The sequence below is a fragment of the Sycon ciliatum genome, chromosome 10 (assembly GCF_964019385.1).
Source record: "Sycon ciliatum chromosome 10, ocSycCili1.1, whole genome shotgun sequence".
Classification (NCBI taxonomy): Eukaryota; Metazoa; Porifera; class Calcarea; order Leucosolenida; family Sycettidae; genus Sycon; species Sycon ciliatum.
This window is the reverse complement of record NC_088652.1, coordinates 21,266,184-21,286,921: the sequence shown is the minus strand read 5'-3', so window position 1 is coordinate 21,286,921 and position 20,738 is coordinate 21,266,184. Positions and strand designations below refer to the sequence as shown.

Genomic DNA, 20,738 nt, shown 5'->3' with positions numbered 1-20,738 from the left:
CTCATGTTGTTCTGCAGGTCTTGAAAGTTCTCATCCATGGCATCAACTCTATCTTGGATCCGTGTGAGGAATGCCGAGATCTCGTCGGATGCCCTTTGTGCGGATCTCTCGCTCTTTTCCTGAAGACGCTCCGTTGCTCTGGATAGCTTGGACAGTGTGGATGTCATGTTAGACAGAACTTGTGATGACAACCAACCTAACAGGAAGAACAGAAAAGCACCAGTACCAAGCAATCGGCTTTCGCGCTAAAATATTAAAAGTCTGCCGAATTATCGTGCATGTTGGAAAATATGCACAACATACTCTCAATGAAATCAGATTTTGCGAGTGAATGTTAGGTCTGGCGTTGTGCATCCCCAGGGCTGGGGAAATATGGGCTGTGCACTGGTACAGGGGTGCAAACTGGACTTGTTTCACTGTAACACGAGCTTTCTGCATCCGTAGGAACGCCACCGCCCTTCAAGGATCAAGGCGCAGACGCAGCTCCTAAGGCGGTAGGAAATAGGATTTCATTTTCATGAAAAGAAGAGAAGTACACGAGTGCAATGTTTCTCAGCAATACACGAGTACATACAACAGGTGGGATTTCTCAAACCACAACTCTACATGCAAGGCTGTTGCACAGGGATTTCAGGTGGTCGAGGCCAAATGGGATTCTTAGCCTGAAAGGAAGTTTATTAATTTACGAAAAGCATTGTTTTGCACAAATTAGGCTGGTCAAGTTTAAAATTTGAAAATATCCGAATTCCGACGCCATTTACAAAGCTGGCAGCTTGTTGCAGTTACCAATATATGACTTATTATCACTATATTAGTACATGTTGATGTGTTCATGTGTACGGCTAGCAGCATTCACACCAATGTCCAGAGTCACAAGAGTCAAGTGGAGCTTTGCACGGAGAGTAGTAAAATACCTACTCCCTGCTCTGCACTTCGGATCGGATCTCACGTACAGCAGAACAATTGCAGTTAGCGACTTGCTGCTTACGTGTTTCACAATGGCGTCCAGTGAAGAACGGGGAACACTGGCATGTGTATGCATCACCGGTCTCCTCGCAGGTACCACCATGATCACACGGTGATGATGAACACTGACTTGCAGCTAGGCAGAAAACAGCGCAGTCACCAGAGGAAATACACGTACATCTTACTTCGAAGTACATGTAAATACCGGTAAGCAAAGGAGGCAGGCAAACTGAGCAAATCATATTGATGTTTTTGAAGCCTAAAACTTAGAAGTAACGACTTCGGAGGAAATAGTGATGAAGTTGATTGTTCCTACTTGAAACAGACACTTCCTGCCGAACTTGACATTCGACTGACTCACGACTGCCATCCGGGCCCCGCTAGGAGCACGTCGCACATTCCACTCGACAAACCTGCAAGAAAGCACCACTCCCTGCTCAACACACAGTGTTTCGGGGAATTCACCCCTCATCAGAAGCATGTTGCAATCTTCCTCAGCCTAATGAAGATCAACTCAATTATATAGTCAGAAAGGTGAACGACCAAACACATGGACAAACAAACAGATGCGAGTGTCACTCACCACGCTGACAATATTCTCCAGCAAACCCGCTAGCACAGACACATCTATACCCTGATACCGGAAGTCCGCCGTTGCCATGGCCACTAGTGTACATACACCGTCCTGCGTGTTGGCATGGTGATGAACGCCGACACTCTGCATCACCATGGTTACCTGTGCAGCATCAGAATAGAGAATAGACCACAGAAGACCAGCATGCCTTGCGTGGATGTTGGTTCAAATTGTACTCAGACTCCAACACAAACACTTTCACATGACAAGTGCACGAGTAAATACTAATACAATTTAACTACATCTCTATCTTCATCACTAGGGACCCCACCACCACACTCCATTATTCACCCCAGTGTCTGGAGATATGTGGATTTTGTAGAAGAAACAAAAAATATCATTCTTTCCTCACCGAATGGCCTCCTTATTGTAAATGTTAGATTATGGCACATTTTCACGCTGATGCAGACAACAATTCTTCATCACTCTGAGAGTTGGCCATACAAAAGAGTTCGCTGGGTAGTATGGTGAAAGAAAGGGAATTAGAACTCGGATGTTGAGCCAATATCTTAACTTAAGTACATGTTTTACATACATGTACATGTACATGTACAGTAGATCACTCACTTGCCTCTGTCAGCCTTCTGGCAGGATACGTACGGGCGTGGTTGACATTCTGGCTCTGATAATATACATTATTTTTTCATTGCTCACTGTACCACACCCGGCTTTGCTTCACTGTGTTATGCTCTTGAAAGCGAAACAAGAAAACGTGGAGCTTCACTCACCCAGGCAGCGATAGAGGAAATCCACTGCTTGTCGATTGCCGGACAGCACAAAGTCCAATATGTCACGATCTGTGTGCTTTATAGTTGCCTCGTCGAGAGCTGGATTCAGCTTCTTCACAACTCTCTCCACTTGCTGTACGTCTGTACTTGTAAAGCTGCCGTCGATTGTAGCCTCCCTCAGCCATCTTGTCATGCAGGTCTCTATGGCAACACCCAACCCCAAGCACCCCCCCCCCCACACACACACACAAACGCACCCCCCCCCCACCCAACACACACACAAACGCGCGCGCACACACACACACAAACACACAAACGCACACACACACACACATACATCGCACTGTTATAATGGAGAATGGCGAGGTAATGACTTTACCCATTAAACAATATTGAATGGATAAAGTCATGACCTTGCCATTATACAATGCAGTACCAACACCAGCAAGTCCCAAATCCCATAGCTCAATAACGACCGATCGCATGAGGCGACACAACAACAACTTGCCTTCCCACTATACTCTTCAAACAAATCTCCTTTTCGGATGTCTTCACGCGGATCTTGGCTGAGAGGAATGAAATTGAAGACGCCACTGCGATCGACTGTACTTCAGCATGTTAAATTGGCTAAGCACTACCTGAAGTACCAGACCGCCATGACGTCATACATCACTAGCCATGCATCCACTGGGCTCCAGGCGCGAACAGCCGGCTGTGGTGAGAAGGAGAGCTCTGCGCTAGAGTGTTATTTTCAAAAGGCCTTTGCAACTTTGAGAGCGTGTGTGGGTATATCTCCAGTTGCGTTTTACCGCCATAAGAGTCAATTTGAAGAAGAGGTTGGCGTCACTTCGACGATACTTGGGGAATTGTGTGTTGCTCCCTACATAAGAACTCATGCTTTTCCTGCCCACTTGAATTCTCACTTGACTGACTTACGATTGCCATCCAGAGCACACGAGAAGTCCATTGAACCTGCAACTCGGCAAACCTGCAAAAAAGCATCACTCCCTCTCGCACATTGTTGTCCCAAGCGCGTGCTGGCGAATTAGATGGTTTGAAGGCAACAGTGTTGTGATTAAAGAGTTGGTGGACAAGCCGTTGATTATTCACTCTCATTGTAATATCAAAAAGTATTCTTTCTAGACCAAAGAGTGGTATATTTGATAACATTTAATAACGATAGAAATTTTTACGATACTTCTCCAGACGTTTCGTTGTTCTGAACAACATCGTCAGTGGATAAAGACGATGTTGTTCAGAACAACGAAACGTCTGGAGAAGTATCGTAAAAATTTCTATCGTTATTAAATGTTATCAAATATACCACTCTTTGGTCTAGAAAGAATACTTAGTGTTGTGATTGGCGAATGGTCCTCAGCGTTTGTTCAGCACCTCCATGAGCGACACTGACTCACGCTGCTGCATGTTGGTCGCGCTGGAAACGGAGCGTCTCTGTTAGTTTGTATCTATGGTGATGTTTGTGCCTGGAGAGCACTATAAGTAGTGCTCTTCAGGCACAATCTTCCTCAGCCTACTCAAGCTCAGCTGAAGAGGGATGAATCTGATGAATCTCCCAAAACACTGTGTATTAAGCAGGGAGTGGTGCTTTCTTGCAGGTTCGCCGAGTGGAAGGTTTGATGGACTTCTCGTGTGCTCTGGATGGCAGTCGTCAGTAAGTCAAAAGCGCGAGCTCCCGTATGCAGCAACGCACAATTCCCCTTTATTTAGAGTATTATTACAATTACCGTATAGCACTGTGAATACCCTATAATGCAGTAAAAGTGTCCGCCTTGCCAACACAGAAATCTACAGGGTGAATGCACGGGCGTCCAGTTATGGAAGAGCTCGTACAGTATTCCGACCAGCCCCATACCTACCCAACAACCTGAACCGAGCTAACCAGGCATCAATTCGTGAATGAATGAATGACTTCTTACCGTTTCTGGGTGTCACTGCTGGGATAGTAGTGGCAGGTGTACTCGGAATGAAAACTAACAGATTAAACACCACCAGCACCAGCAGCAGCAGCAGCAGGGTAGCGGACATTGCCGGCTGCCGAGCTGTTGCAGCGAAGGCCATCGCGGATGTCTTTCTCAGGCTTCGAAAGAACAGCGTCAGGCCCAAATGTAACGTCTATGACGGGGGGGGGGGGGTGTTGCTGTGACGCTACTGGGATCTTTTCAGAGCACTATTGTGATTACAAGCTTTCTTCTTTCCCACCAATCTCGACTGAAAACCTTAGTGAAGAAAAAGGGAGCGAGCAGTAGCTTTTATAGGCAGATAGCGAGAGTCTTCTACCAGGAATGGTCAGGGGACACGCAGAGCAGCGAGAAGAAGAAGGGCCAAAATTAGGTGTGTGTCATTGTGGGCAGAAGAATGGGAAAGGAACCGATTCGCATGAAGATCCCATTGGATAATATGGAGAGCAAGACGCTGAACAAAATGACGGCAGTGAGCGTGACAGAGTACTGGGGAAAATAGCTGTTGAAAATTCCAAGGAAAGACCATGAGGATGTTTAAGAAAAAATCTAGGTGAATGGAATGGATCCGGAGACGACAGCTGTGTGGAACAACCTCGGAATGGAGCTCGCGTTTTGAGGTACGTTTGATCAGAATCTGACGGTTCGGTTGTCAATGTTTTTTCGGATCACATGATCCAAACGCGAGCGGTACCGTGAGCTTGGATTTGCGAGGCCGATGACATGTCAGCGCTGTCGTGAGCTGTACAGTGACACGTGTCCTCGTTGTATTCTTCTTTCTGAGTGGTCCTTTGGATTCGTTTATGAAGCAATTCGCTCCGGATTTGAGCCTCAGTATGCCAACGGGACACTATGCACTATGCGAAAGAAATAGAATCAGGTTCTTTTCAGATCCTGTGAAGATGATCAGGAATGGATACGCACAAGGCAACACAAGTGCCATGCCTGAGGCGAACCGTGTATTGCAGGTCGCTGTCGGAAAGGTGCAAACACAAGTTTGGTCACAGGTGTGTTGAAGGAGTGGGAATAGGAGGGTTTGTCAATTGCTTTGCCAGGCTCCGAGTGAGTGACAGCTTAGAGCTGTGTGAATGTGTGTGTATGGCAGCTGGGCAGGGCCCTGCTGCGGAGGCTGTGAGGCAGTGTTCTGGCGCAGCCCAAAAGACTTCTGGCCAAGACCCCTATACTGCAGGCCATGGAGGTTCTCTGAAACCAGCCCTGAGGGCAGCACCAGCAGTCGCTGCCACAGTAGCAGAAACAGCACCTCTGCCAGTGTTCTGACTAAACAGCAACAGCAACAACAGCAGCAGGGCTCAACCTCCTCCCCGCCGCCGCCACCACCGCCGCCACCACCACCGGCAGACATCATCTCCACTCCACTGCCTGGTGGCCAAAAACGGAGAAACTCCCACCTCTCCCCACCAGAGGCTGGAGACCTGAAGAGATCAAACGGATCTGCGCCACAACATGACCTACATGGTCACCAATGAAGCGCTTCCTCAGGCTCCTACTCACCAATGCTTTTGGCCTAAAGTCAAAGCTTGGTGAACTTGCACATGTTGCAAAGTGCTCCTCACCTGATGCCATCGCTGTTACGGAGACAAAATTCTCAACCGCAAAGGTCACTGACAGTGAGGTCTGTCTGTCCGGATACGCTCCCCCAATCCGACATGACAGAAACGCTCATGGAGGCGGAGTTGCCATCTGGGTGAAATCAAACATGGCCTTCCAGCACCTGGACCGGTTCAGCACGGAACACCACGAAGTGATATGGATATCTGTATCAACAGCTAGCCGGTCCAAGATTGTTATCTGTGCACTCTACCGATCAGGCTCCACAGCCGGGACAGACACCGAGCTGATCGAATACCTTGATACCCACCTAGATGAGGCCCGCAGCCACGGTGACTATGTTATCCTCGCAGGGGACTTCAATGTCCACAATGCAGCATGGCTAGGGAGCACCAAGACTACCTCGGCAGGAGAAGCAGCCGAGGAACTCTGCTATGTTCATGGCCTGGAGCAACATGTCAACATCCCCACACGTGGAGACAACACCCTGGACCTTGTGATGTCTGACTTCAGTGAACCCGTTCAGGTGAAATGCCATGCCCCACTGGGGTCCTCTGACCACGCTGTCCTCACCATGGACTTCCCTATCTCTGCGTTCCGTGAACCAAAAACCACACGCACTGTCTGGCGGTACAACCAAGCAGACTGGAACCGCCTCTGTCACTTTTTCCTAGCCTATGACTGGTCAACTGCCTTCACCACCAGCGCTGATGAGTCGTGCGCCAACATCACCGAAGTTATCCTCCAGGGTATGTCACGTTTCATCCCATCCCGGCAACTCACATCCCGGCCGACCGATCCAGCTTGGTGGACCCCTGAGTGCACGGATGCCATAAAAGCAAAAGAGAGGGCTTGGGCTACTGCCAGACGGCAGAAGTCAACAGCAGCGCGGCAGACAGCCTCAGCAGCCACTCTACGTTGTAATGACATCCTCCAGCATGCCAAGGTGGCCCGCCTGGCTACCCTGCGTACTAAGCTCTCCAAAGCTAGCCTGAGTGACCGCTCGTGGTGGTCTACCATCAAGCAAGCAGGTGGCAGCAGCAGAAACACGTCCATCCCAACTCTTACGCCGCAGCCTGGTTTGGAATGCGTATCGAATGCCGAAAAAGCTGAGTGTTTTGGGCAGTATTTCGCCTCAAAGTGCAGCCTGGGCGCCGACGACTTCCCCGCGAACCAACCAGCGACTGATTTCCCCCACGTTGCAAAGCGCACGGCTGAAAAGCTCTCAACGGTTCGGTTCCGCCCTGCCACTGTCAAGAGAGAACTCCGCCGCCTAAATGCATCGAAAGCTACTGGACCGGATTGCATTCCCGCACGAGTTCTGAAGATGTGTGCCGACCCCCTAAGTAAGCCACTCTCCAAACTGTTCTCCCTTAGCTTCTACAGCATGGTTATGCCGACATCCTGGAAGACAGCTAAAGTCACACCCATTCACAAGAAGAAATCCAAGAACCTGCCTCAACACTACAGACCTGTGTCTCTGCTGTCTATCATATCCAAAGTGATGGAAACAATTGTCAATCGTCAGATAACCAGTTTCGTGGAGTCCCACAATGTCATCTCTGCGAAACAGTTCGGGTTCAGAAAGGGCCTGAGCACAGCCGACGTCTTAACCAAGCTCCACTGTGAATGGTCCCGAGCAGCCGGCCTTGGAGGAGCCGCCCATGTTTTGGTGATAGACATAGCAGGCGCCTTTGATAAAGTCAGCCATGCTGGCCTGCTGCATAAGGCTTCCGTGTACGGTCTAGACGGCCCGCTTCTCGGATGGCTGGAAAGCTACCTGCACAACCGGCGCCTGCAGGCTGTTGTGGGCGGCCAAGAGTCCTCCCTGCACCATATCCAAGCAGGGGTACCACAAGGTAGCATCCTTGGACCAACGTTATTCCTCCTGTACGTGAATGACTGCGAGGACACCTTGCCTGCTGGTGCTGAGCTTGCCACGTATGCAGATGACACGACACTGTATCAGTGCATCTCTGCCACCGCCAGCATATCCGACTCTGCAGCACAACTCCAGGAAGCAGTGGACGCCGTCTCCCACTGGGGTTCCAAGTGGAAGGTCACCTTCGAGCCATCCAAATCTCAGGCCCTCATCATCGACCACCGCAAGCCTCCCCCAGCGTTCCCACCAGTGCTCTTCAATGGAGTGACTGTTCCTGAAGAGAAGGAAATTAAACTTCTGGGCATAGCATTCGACTCGCAACTGTCCTACGCAGCACACGTCCGGGCCGTGGCCTCAAAGGCTGCCCAACGCCTACACTTCCTGAGAAAGGTTGCGCCCCTGTTGGACTCCAGCGGCCGCACGGCAGTCTACAAAGGCTTCGTGCGGCCAACAATGGAATACTGCTGCCTGGTGTGGATGGGGTCAGGTACATCCAGATTGGACAAAATCCAGCACAAGGCACTGAAGGTGATTGGCCCAGGCGCCTGGCTCCCCAGCCTGAAACACCGCCGACTGGTTGCTGCGCTTTCGTTCACGTTCAAGCTGTCTTACCTTCCAACAACAAGCCCCCTGAAGCCCATCCTCCCACCTCCAGCCAATCCCCGCCCAGTGGGTGGTCGATCCACTAGGTTAGCCACGGAGACTGCCCACTGCCACCCACTCCAGCTGAAGTCGACGCTGCCCGTGCGCATTCGTAGCAGCCTCCAGGATTCCTACCCAGACTGCATTATTCCCTTGTGGAACAGCATACCAGCGACCATTCTACCAGCACGGCCGCAACCCAGCCAGCTCCAATTATTCAAAGAAAAATGCAACAAGTATCTGCTGCACCTGAACTGGCAAGCGGCCACCGACGCCCTATGAAACGGTTTAGACCAGTGCCTCACTAGCATCCTCCCCCCCCCCCCCCTTACCACAATGTGACGTTGTCTTTCACTCTGCTTCTCTCACGACCATCTACCCATTGTCCTTGTTTCTCACTATTATTCATTTCCCCTCTTCCTCCTCTCTACATGGTTTTACTGCATTATGGCGCGCTTTGTCTGCGTAGACGCCGAGACCTTTGAGGTTGGCAGAGCAGCCTGGCCCCGCCACCACTTCTCGCACATATTCGGGAATATAGTGGACTTTCGTATAAAAAAAATAAAAAATAAAAAAAAATCGTCGTTGACCTATACCCGGCTATACTAGTCGTTGACCTATACCCGGCTATACTCGTTGTTAACCTATACCCGGCTATACTCGTCGTTGACCTATACCCGGCTATACTCGTCATTCGCCTTTCCCCGGCTACAGACCATTTTGTGAGTTGATCACTTTGGTGCACAAATTCCATATCTCGCGTCTTGGTTGAAATGGACTTACCCGCAAGCGAATTTGACATTCATCTAACACTGACGTTCGGTGAGAGAACATTAATTTTGTCTAAACAATTCGTCAGCCCCCCCCCCTTCCTACTCGATCGAGGTGCAATAGCTGCATGTCTTTGTTGCATGATCGCTTGGTCTCCTTTCCCATCCAGCACACGCCTCCGGTAAACCCTAGCGACAGATGCAGCGACAGATGCATCGCCGTACAGTGGGGGTGAGTGGATAAGTCTCACAACCACTTGCACAAGTGCCCAGAAACCCCATTAGCCGCACCCATGTACCCCTTCAAGGCTTGTGCCTGGCCATAAGTTCCCAGTTGACTGTGGGTAGCAGCACGGCTTGAAAAACCGCTCCAAGTCAGGACTTGAACCAGGTGCCTCTCGTGTCCCAATCATGGTCTTTGACCAACCCACTGTGCCTGTCTGGTTTAGGGCCTAGGGGTTACTGGGTGTTAGCGGCCGTCGTGAGTTCGCTTCGGAAACGGACACGATAATTAAATTTTACTTTAGCTTTACTTGCAAGACTCCGTGCAAGTTGTGGACCAGTACAAAGCCAAAGCCAAGGTCTTGTGGAATGCGTGTGTACATGAATATTGTTTGGCTGGTGATCGGGAAAGCGAGACATTGCAATAAAATTCTCTTCCATCTTAGCTTGCTTGCTTTTGCAATGTCTTTTGGAACGCGCGTGTACATGATCAATGTTTGTATTAGTGGGGCCGCAGGAGGTAACTTTGGATAATAAGTACATTGGAAACTACGTACTTATTCCCACACCCCGACTCGCGGGGAGTACGTCTTATCCGAGGTCCACTTAGTTCCAGTAGAGAAACAATGAAAGCGACACAACTCTGCAGGATAGCTGAAAGACGAAACATGTCAAGCTAGTATTCATCTTCAAGGGATCCCACAGCACAAGTCGGTTCAGGGAGTGACTAGTCAGTCAACAGCTAGGACGAACCGTACTTACTTTTTGGCAACCTGAATTTCGTGCTCGCTTGTATAGCATATTGGCACGGACATGCACTTGAGGGTAACGTTACAGTCATGTACACGTCTAGCAAGGTTTATTCACTTTCCACATTTTACTCATGCATGTTTTGATTGCGTTTCTGTTCTGGACTGCTCATTGTCCATTTGTGCATGATTTTGGCGCTGAACTTGAGCTTTAACGAATGCATCTCAGACTTGGATATCATAATGACATCAAATGGTCTGTCTGGCATTCTTGCCTCTCAGCTCTTAGTTATCAATGATGCATCTTGGCAATATCATCATGGCATTATAAATTGGTCCGTCTGTCATTCTTGCCTCCTCGGGCCTCCAACGCATCTAACAATGCTACCTGGGCTGTTGCTTGGTGAGAGTCGATGTCATGTGATCTGTATGATCTGTGTTGTATTATCAATAGTATACAAAATATAGTATAATCTCCCTGGTAGCTCGTAATGCAAGGATTAGAAAACGTAGCATGCTCATTGTCACTACGTAGTACGAAGAGTTATGATTGTACTGTTGACTAGTATTGTACATGCTCGTGTACGTCACTTTCACTGTCAGCTTGTGAGTGATGAAACCAGAGTTGTTTTGGTCTGCTTCTTGTTCTTCCCTGGTCTTGTTTTGTGTGCATGTGCTGTGTCTCAGTCTGTCTCTGACTTAGTGTGTGTGACCAATTTCTGCCTTGTGGGTTGTCTGTTGCTACTCGCAGCGTACCCCGCCGCATGTCAAGTTGTTTTTAAAACTTGTTTGTTTGCTTGAACAAACACACACGAAGGTTGGGGTAAATACTAACTACATGACTAACTAAAAGGATAACAGAGTGGACTTCATGCTACCCATTTCACTTACATGTACATGCAAGATACAGTCAGGAGTCAAGAGCTTACAGTACACTATTGATAACGTTACAAGTACTTGAGACACAGATATGTTAGTCATGACCAGGTGGTCATGGAAACCGAATAAAGGAGGTAAGTAGAAAACAGAATGCAGACCAGCAGAAACTATACAGTACATGTGTAAGGGTGCCAGTGGAGACATCGTTACTGCATAAAGAAGGACATGGCAATTAAATTCCACACTCTGATACTTTGTACTAGCAAGAAGAAAAATAGAAAACAATCTTGGATAGTTGTTCAGCGACAATGCAGAACAGAAATTACAGCCGAACACACACACATACACACACACACACACACACACATACACACACACACACGCACACACACACACACATACACACACACATACACACACACACACACACACACACACATACACACACACACACATACACACACACACACACACACACACACACACACACACACACACACACACACATACACATACATACACACACACACACACACACACACACTCACACACACATAATAGATACATACACACATGCACCACCACCATTACCAGATTTGAACAGCGCAGAATATGTTTACCGCTGGGCGAGAAGAAAACCAAGGTGGAATTATACATCGAATCTATTCTGTAACATTTGTTGTCAAAACAATCAGTTCCTTGTCTTCAAGAAACTTAGGCTATAATATTCATGAAATACTGAAATTGTGGACCTCGAGACTTGAGAAAAGAGAATATGGGCTAACATGTGTATGGACTACCATTGCTATGGCCTCGCAATTCTTCTAACATGCATGGTAATCATGTGATCTCCAGCTGCCAATGTTGACTCCATTACTGGTAGTCCACTCACAGATACTGGTCAGTGAATATAGTACAGTGCATGGTTGGTGTGGGCAGTACTCTTTCCTACAGTTCTATCATTCTTAGTGGGTCTGGCCTGTTCCTTGTTGTCCATCTTCCAATATCAACGTACACTCTTATAACCATTTCAGATGCTAAAACTGTGGACACATTTCTTGAATCTCAAGAATCGAGGTGCTTTGCGCGCCTGTATGTGCATCACTGGCGGCATGGTGCGGAGCACTTCCAACATGTACAGTGATGGTGTGATCTCCAGCTGCAATGTTAGCACCACTGCTGTACGTCGACTCACAGATACCAGTCAGTACGGCTGGAATATGGATGTTGTGGGTCGTGCCTTGGTACATGAATATATCAATCTTGGTAGGTCTAGCACACTCCCTGTTGTCGATCTTGAAGTACCAACGTGTAGCCGTGTCTGCTTGATATGTGCGTATATTACCAGAATAGGATAACTTCAGTACAGTGTAGGTATGCTTCTTTCTGAACGTCACTGATGCAATCTGTCCTGCATCCAGGACACTGTTGATATTGTGCCGACTCTGATACTTGTATCCAAGAGTTCGAAGATTACAACCTGTGGCCACATACTGCAATGCACCACAAAGCACAAAAGGGCAAACATTTGAAGTCCCATTATTTCCACCTGAAATGCATGAAAGAGTTATTCGAAAAGAATGAAGATAAGGGGCCACTTCACTGCTTCTCTCTCCTTGCTGTACTTTCTGTGAATAGGCCGGACAGGGGCCATGAGACTGTCCGTTCTGTGAATAGGACATTGGCCATCAGGGGTGTAGCGTAGCTCTTTTCAGTCTGCTTCGAAAAGTCATGTGACGCGCAAAGCATTCAGATTTTACCCTATTTTCATTTTTGCAGCCAACGATACGGGCTCATCTCAGCCAGCTCCTTTATTTGGAATGTTAACGGTAAACTGCACTCATCTAACCTATGGCGCTTCTCACAAGAATTCAATGAGTCTAATTCAGCAGACTATAAATCTTTCTACTTTGATTTTGGACTTCATGTACCAACAGATGCTTCTTGCAAGGGTTTTGCTGGACGCTCCGACATTTGGACTTGCAAACGAACATGCTTCTTTTCCTCGAATGGAAGGGAGCAGTAAGTTGGAACAAAAACCTCATAGTGTAGTGAATTTAAAAAACACTGGTATTTTCTACTCCTTGCTTCACACTGTGCTGAGGCACATGCAGTCCAGTCGACGCATCCACACATGCATTGGAAGAACATTGAACGTGGACACTTTACGATACTTTTTGGGCGTTCTGCGGGCATGGTTCAGCAAACCGCAGATGCTTTGCTTGTGAATTTTGCGATACTGCGCTATGCGCCTGGCTTGCTTTTTGGAGAAATAGACTTCAGAAACATAATTGGAAGAGGATTCCATAGGGGATTGCAGAAAAAAATTCTACTCAACGTGTGATCCATTTATTGGGAAATGCTAGAAGTCCATCTTTTTCTGAATGGACTGTAAGTGGCAACATCTCAGTTCATTCTGATAACCTAGTTACGTTATCATGTTCAAGCCTCATTCATGAGCTCGCCATGTTTGAGCAACAGAACTAGGTCTTTGCTGTGATCTCGAACTCGTAAGTCACGATTTTATTGCAAACTTAAAGTGGTGTGTTAGGAAAATAGAGTACACGACAACTACTCCTCCTATGTGCACATGCGTAATCTCTCTCTCTCTCTTTCCTGAAACCAGAGTAAGGGTATATCATTGTTGTATATGCATTGCATTCCCCTAACCCCTCCCCTCTCTCCGCTCGCAGACTGTTCGTCAACTGACTTACCGCCAACTTAGTTTGCAGCTGACCCAATCCTTGTTCAAGACGTGCAGCTCTCCCGTCAGAATTCTACAGGGGAGAAAGGCGAGAGTGGTCAATGCAAAAAAATATTTTCAACTCTTGAAAGCGGCATTTTGACCCAGGTACACGCATACCTTGTTCAAAAGCCCCGCTTGCCAGAGTTCTATCAGATTCACAGAAGCTTTTTTGCGATGCGACGCGCGATGCGACAGCCGCAAAACGGGAAATCCCCAAATCGCAGCCATCTCGCACCCCACGCTGCCGCAACTGGGCCATCGCAGAAGTTGAGCTTGCCTCAATTTTTGCGATGCGACAAGCGATTTGGCGTACAATTTTGACCTTTTCTACAGCAAAGTTGTACAAAGGTTCAAGAGTTGCCTATAAAATTGTACAAGTTGTACCAAACCGCGCGAATACCATGGTGACGGATCTACCTGCATTGAACTTCGCGCCATATCAGCAAGGCGTTGTCGCATCGTTGACTTCTTCTGTGAATGGTATTTAGCAAGTTCGCATCACACGTGTCCGTCGCAGATCACGTCGCATCGTGTGTCGCATCTCAAAAAATCTTCTGTGAATTCCGCTTTGCACATGTTCACGATTGGTTAAAACATTCAATCACTGGCGGGCTATTCTATCAAAGGTTGAATGGCGTTTGATGATCTTTTTCCAGTATAGCCTTGCAGTCCACACCCACTTTAGACTTGGCTGAGCCTGCAGGGCAACGCGCTAGCAAAGTTGTCCTTATGGTCTTTTAGCGTTAAGTTAACATAAGCTTAAGCTTTTGACTTACGGAGCATGTCCATTCTATTATCTATACCTAGATTCTTAGCGATCTTCTTTGCCTCCCTGGTGTCTTCACCGAACGCATGCTCTTGTGCTATTTCATAGTTTGTTGTCAGTAGCTGATGGAAAGATTTCATTTGTTGTTGCTGTTGTTGTTGCTGTTGCTGTTGTTGTTGTTGTTGTTGTTGTTGTTGTTGTTGTTGTTGTTGTTGTTGTTGTTGCTGCTGCTGCTGCTGCTACAGCAGCTACTGCTGTGGCTGTAGTTACAGCCCCTCTCGTTGTCAGGAAATGTTTGCTTGTGCTACTTCTCATCCAGTTGACTTCTTATTATGACTTTGTACGTCATAATTTTGTTGAGCTCCGGTTTTCCCCTTCATTCTAACTCAAGTTCAGTTTAGCGTGTATTGGCTTGTGATTTCCTTTCTTCTGTTTGCTTGGCATTTTATCGCTCCACAGGTACCCTCGGTCTCAGGTGCTCTCACATTTGTGCAACTGTTGATTTTGGTCCTGAATTGTCCTCTCTGTTGCTTTGCTACCGTCCTCCTCCTTCCTCCACATTTTTTTCTTCTTAATTGGCCTCATTATGGCATTCGCTTCCATGTAATTGGGCTTGTAGCCCGTGTGTACTTGCGAATTCAAATAAAAAATATACATACATACATACATTTAAATTGAGGCGCTTGAGTAACTTGAGCCAAAATAGGTCAGGTCACACCTACTGGGGATCAAAAGTAGGGAGGGAGGGCCTCTCGGTTACTGGCCGACTGCTCTATCACTAAGATATAGGCACTATACAACCTCTGGATGTGTCCAATATCAGGTACTCAGTACTGTATTCTTCAAGCTGTAAATACTGGCTATGTTTTCACATATGTACTATACCTCTGCATACATTGTACTTCAGAGTATGTGCCCATATTTGGATGGTGGTAGGCACCGGCGGATTATGCCGGCATAAGTATTGGCATAATTTGGTGGTTGAAAATTTGGAGCATAATTTGGCATCCTCTCGGAGGTAGGAGCATAACTACACGATTATACCACAGTTGTAGTATGTAGGCTATGTACAATTGTGTACAATGCACCTGATCAGTGCTGGTGGTCTGCATGGTAAAGGGTTCGGAGGTCATGCAGATAGTGTTTTCAATGAAAAGCAGGGTAGAAATCATGGCAATACAGTTACGATATTGTATGCTCGAACTCGTCTTCTTCAAAGTTCTTTCTCACACTGACACAGTACATGTAGCAGAAGATGCGAGTGAATCAGCCTTCATCAGGTATCCCGTAGCGGACGAGATAGTGGCGGGTAGTCCGCAAAACTCCGTGTACATGTACATGTACATTACATTTGTACATTATGCTTGTTACGAAGTCATGACTTCTGGTAGTCTGGATTTTAGCAGCCATGATATGACTGCAGGCTATGGATATTGCTCGAAACGGATGTATAGTTGATGTTCGGTCATGATGGAAGGAGAAGTGGAGCTACGGGAGAGATGAGCTGATTATTCGCAGGGTGAGGGTGACATCGGTTGGACGAGTATGATGATTATGAAGACCGTCAGTTGAACATGATAATCTCAAAGGTAACTCAAACTAATAATAATAATAACTTTATTAGGATGACCCAAAGGCTGGCCGCCTATCGTGGGGTCCGTCGCATTGAAGGATGATGGTACAAGAGAGTACAGGTTGGGAAGGGGGGGGGGACTACGATGAACAGGGTAACGGCATGCCAGCGAGTAGACCTGAATACTGACAAGAATGTTTGCGCAGCTCTCTCTTGAACTAATTTGGCAATGAAATAATATTTTTTACTGAAGTACAAAAGAAATCAAGTGATGAATAGAAGAAGTAATGTTTTCTCTTTTCCATGTTGATCTCTAACATGCATGGACACCTTGCAGCTTGGTATGGGGATACTCATGTATTTTGTTGTACTTATGGCCACTTGCAACTTGCAAGTACGAAAAAGGCACAATTTTCCGAACTTTGAGGCTCCATAAGTACAACAAAGTGAATATATCCCGGGGTGCCAAAGCATAATATGAGGATTTTACGAGCATAATGCGAGAATCCATGAAAGCATAATTCCATATTTTCGCGAGCATAATCCGCCGGAGCCTATCATGGTGGTGGTGCTGTGGGGGGGGGGGGGGGTGCTAAGATGCGTGATTCACGTGTTACAATATATCCCCAGTAGGCTTTCCTCAAATCAGGTTTTTCGCCTATTCGACTTTTCGCTAGGATCAAAAATACAACAGATTCGGCTACAAAGTCAGCTGATTTTTTGAAACTTGGCTGCAAAATTGGAATAATTATATTGGGAAATCAGCTGAAAGAATTGTTGGCATATTGGCTTCAAAATTGCACTTTGCAACAACATAAATTTTGGTAGATTTTCGGTGATTCTCAAAGGAACCCTCCAAATCGGCGAAACGCTAAGCGATTTTTCGATAAGTCTCATTTTCAGCGAATTTTTTGGTCAGCCGATTTGGGGAAAGCCTATCGAGCGGTCATGCTTGCAGCAACATCATTCGTTCGTAAAAGCACTTTGGAACAACATTGGGTAGATTTTTGCAGATTCTCCAAGGAACCCTCCAAAATCGGCGAAAAGCTTACTGATTTTCAAAAGTCTCATTTTTGGCGAATTTTTCGGCTGGCTGATTTGGGGAAAGCCTAAGCCTGAGGCATGTTTTCTCTCACAAACCACTTACCCGCAAACTTGACTTGACAGCATTTAGGTCTTGTCTTAGGTTGGTAGAGTTTCTCTCTGAGCTCTTTTGAAGAATAGCAGCATAAAGACAATACAACACACAACAATCATTTAGATACAGGAAACATAGATCATCATGCTACGCCATGAGCCGAATTACACAATTTGATCATATCCAATAACTGATCCAGACATTGGCAGTAAAACGGGCATGTGTCACTTCAGTCATTGAGAAACATCAGCATCCCATATACAGTACTCGAAGTATTACAAAGACAGTATGTAAAGGATTACATGTATAATTATGGTTATCAGCATCAGAATTCTGGCACTTCGAACAGCAAGCTAGAGGTTACTCTGCTGATTATTTAACTGAATCTTTTTATCTGTTCCTTAACTTACCTCAAACTTGGTTTGAAGCTGACCCAAAGTTTGTTGCAGGCTCGCAGCTCTTGTGTTTGAGCTCTGAAATGAAAAAAGTCGACAGGTCACGACACAATCTCTATACGATTAGAGTTTCTCGCGAATATTAGATTCCCTGAGAAAGGGGAGAGGTGTGTGCAAACCAGAACTAACAATAATTCTTCGGTACATTTAAAAGATAGCTTGAAAAGTGCATTGCTAGGCCCCTAGGGCTGCCACGACAACCAATCCTCCAATGTGCACATTCGGAATTTCTCTCTCTTTCCTCAAACCAGATCAAGGGTATATCATTGCTGTATATGCATGGCATTCCCCTAACCCCTCCCCTCCCTCCCCTCGCAGCCTGTTCCTCAACTGACTTACCTCCAACTTAGTTTGCTGCTGGCCCATTGCTTGCTCAAGACGTGCAGCTCTCCTGTCAGAATTCTACATAGAGAGAAACGGGAGAGTAGTCGACTCCCCAAACAGTTTGCAACTCTGGCAAGCGGGCCTTTTGAGCAAGGTACACCGTCACGCATACCTTGCTCAAAAGACCCAGGGTCGGACGATCTGCCCAGGCCTCACCACCACTGCAGTTTCTGTGCTGGCTTCTCTATACATACACAATGTACACTGCATATGTGCATGTTTATATGTGTGAAGGTTTGTGGTTTTCAATAACAAATAAATACATCAATGAACAAAAAGCCCCGCTTGCAAGAGTTGTGTCAGGTACACGTGTACCCGGTTGGTTGAAAAATTCAATCACTGTTAAAACCTTTGTGTACCAGGCATCTAATGTATGCGCGGGGTACTCATCGGTAATGATGGACCTATACTATAGCATAAAACTAAGACACATTTTGTATGTGCAAGTTATATTTTTCTGAATCTGTTGGTATCAATGTGTCCAGGTAAGAAAATATTTTGACCGAGCACAAAACTACAGATACAGGCCACACCTGGAATACCTATTTCTGAGTCAATTGTCCATATTCCTGACAATTTAGATCCGTGTACTTGGAATCGTGAATATACTTGCTGACATTGCCCTTCTTCACACAGAGCAACAGGAGACCACTGCACTAGTGTATAGCCGCCAGTTGCATGCTTCAACAATAGCGAAATGGACGGAAAAGAGCCATACTGCGTGAATACCAGATGCCAAACAATTGCATCAAAATGTCAAATTATTGAAATTGTGTCAGATTTGAATATGTACTTTTCACTTATCTACTTGCGTCCAGCGAGGGTATTGGCGATTGAGAAGACCAGGAATAGTCGATGGGTGAGGAAATTCACCTGCCTTGATTATTTCAGGCCATCGCTGCGCTCCCTCTCGCTGCTGCTTGGAGAGCGAATACTGCAATGGCTTCAGCGATGGAAATTCTCATTTTCGATTCAGATCCTGAGATTATATCGCTACTATAACTCTCTCATGGCGTTCACCATCACTAGTAGACATCGACAACAGCTAGAGCAAGCTATATTCCAGATACAAGCAGCGTAACCGAACGAAGAAACGATCGAAATTGCTAAAATATATCGCAGAGCGCTGAAATTGCAAAGCGCACTTTTCGCCGCGATCGTTCTCCATACTTTCAAATGGCAACCTACCCACATCATACATCAAAATAATTATTTGCAGTGCAAGTGGGATCTCAGCTGCCCAGCGCAAAAAACCGCGAGTCGATCGGAGCAAGGACGTCGCCGAACGGCGCGGCGCAGTGCGGTGCGTCGAACCGTAACGTACGTTACGGTTCGAGATGGGGCTGGTACACAAAGGGTTAACTTTACTTAATCGGACCATTCTATTAAAGGTTGAATGGTGTTTGGTGCCGAATGGCAGTCATGACCTGTTTCCAGTATAGCCTTGCAGTCCACACCCACTTTAGGCTTGGCCGAGTCTGCAGGGCAACGCGCTAGCAAAGTTGTCCTTATGGTCTTTTAGCGTTATAGATGTTTATGCTTGTGACTTATTCTGTTGTCTACATCTAGATTCTTAGCAATCTTCTTTTTCGGTACATTTAAAGATAGCTTGAAAAGTGCATTGCTAGGCCGCTGGAGAAGTTCAGCGGTTGCTAAGAGACATGATTCACGTGATACAATATATTCCCCAGGCACTGATTTCTCTAACAAATCACATACCCGCAAACTTGACTTGACAGCATTTAAGTCTTGTCTTAGGTTGGCAGAGTTTCTCTCTGAGCTCTGTTGAAGGATAACAGTCCATAGACCATAGACCAATACAACACACAACAACCATCAGATACACGAAACATAGATCATCATGCTACGCTATACAGCTCATCAGACAACGGTTGATCATATCAAATTTTACTGAGCCCGAATTTTCTTATCAAATTTTACTGAGCCGGACAACAGACATTGGCAGTAAAACAGGTATGTGCCATTTCAATATAATACTATCTCTAAGCATGTTTTCTCTCACAAACCGCATACCCGCAAACTTGACTTGACAGTACTTAGGTCTTGTCTTAGGTTTCTCTCTGAGCTCTGTTGAAGAATAGCAGTACATAGACCAATACAAAACAAAACAATCATGAAACATAAAATTTAATCATGAAGCTATGAATAAAATTACACAGCTTGATCATATCCCATATTTGAGCCAGAAACTGGCAGTAAAACGGGCATGTGTCGCTTTAGTCATTGAGACCCATCAGCATACCATAATACGGTATGCTGATGGTTCTCAATGATTATACGTGAAGGATTATTCCCGTAGCTATGCAAAAGACGTTACTTGAGTAACGTCTGGCGCTAGCCAGGGTCCACACAGCTTTTTAATTCGGCAATTATTTGTTGTGTCGTCGGGCATGCCTGGCGCTATAGGGGTGACAGTGTTGAAGCTCTGAGCAGATGGCGACGGCAGGAATGCCTTCACAGAGAGTAGAAGATGGGAGTAGAGAGGTACCGCTGCCTCGAGAGTTGCCGTGCTTGCGAAAGGCTACACCGGCAACAAGAAAAAATGGAGCAAATATCCCGTCGTTTGGAGACCCGCCGACTTCGTGAAAAATGCGTCGACAGCAAGAGACTGCTGAACAGGCATCCAGTCGGCAGG

The 20,738-nt window shown here is 46.5% G+C and overlaps 2 protein-coding genes across 2 annotated transcripts in view; both read right to left on the bottom strand.

Moving 5' to 3' along the window:
- The window catches only part of LOC135826027 (uncharacterized), a 6,038-nt gene extending 1,562 nt beyond the window's left edge, over positions 1-4,476 (bottom strand). The window contains exons 1-5 of the mRNA XM_065338663.1: positions 4,266-4,476; positions 2,329-2,529; positions 1,550-1,702; positions 989-1,102; positions 1-196 (exon numbers count right to left, since the gene is read on the bottom strand). The exon at positions 1-196 is cut by the window's left edge and continues 13 nt beyond it. Coding sequence (XP_065194735.1) covers positions 1-196; positions 989-1,102; positions 1,550-1,702; positions 2,329-2,529; positions 4,266-4,407 — 806 coding nt within the window. The 5' untranslated portion in view covers positions 4,408-4,476. The remainder of the gene's footprint in view (positions 197-988; positions 1,103-1,549; positions 1,703-2,328; positions 2,530-4,265) is intronic.
- Positions 1-20,738, bottom strand: part of LOC135826021 (myosin-15-like) — a 226,453-nt gene that overhangs the window by 77,799 nt on the left and 127,916 nt on the right. The window contains exons 13-15 of the mRNA XM_065338653.1: positions 19,802-19,864; positions 18,038-18,100; positions 17,654-17,716 (exon numbers count right to left, since the gene is read on the bottom strand). Of these exons, the coding sequence (XP_065194725.1) occupies positions 17,654-17,716; positions 18,038-18,100; positions 19,802-19,864 (189 nt within the window). The remainder of the gene's footprint in view (positions 1-17,653; positions 17,717-18,037; positions 18,101-19,801; positions 19,865-20,738) is intronic.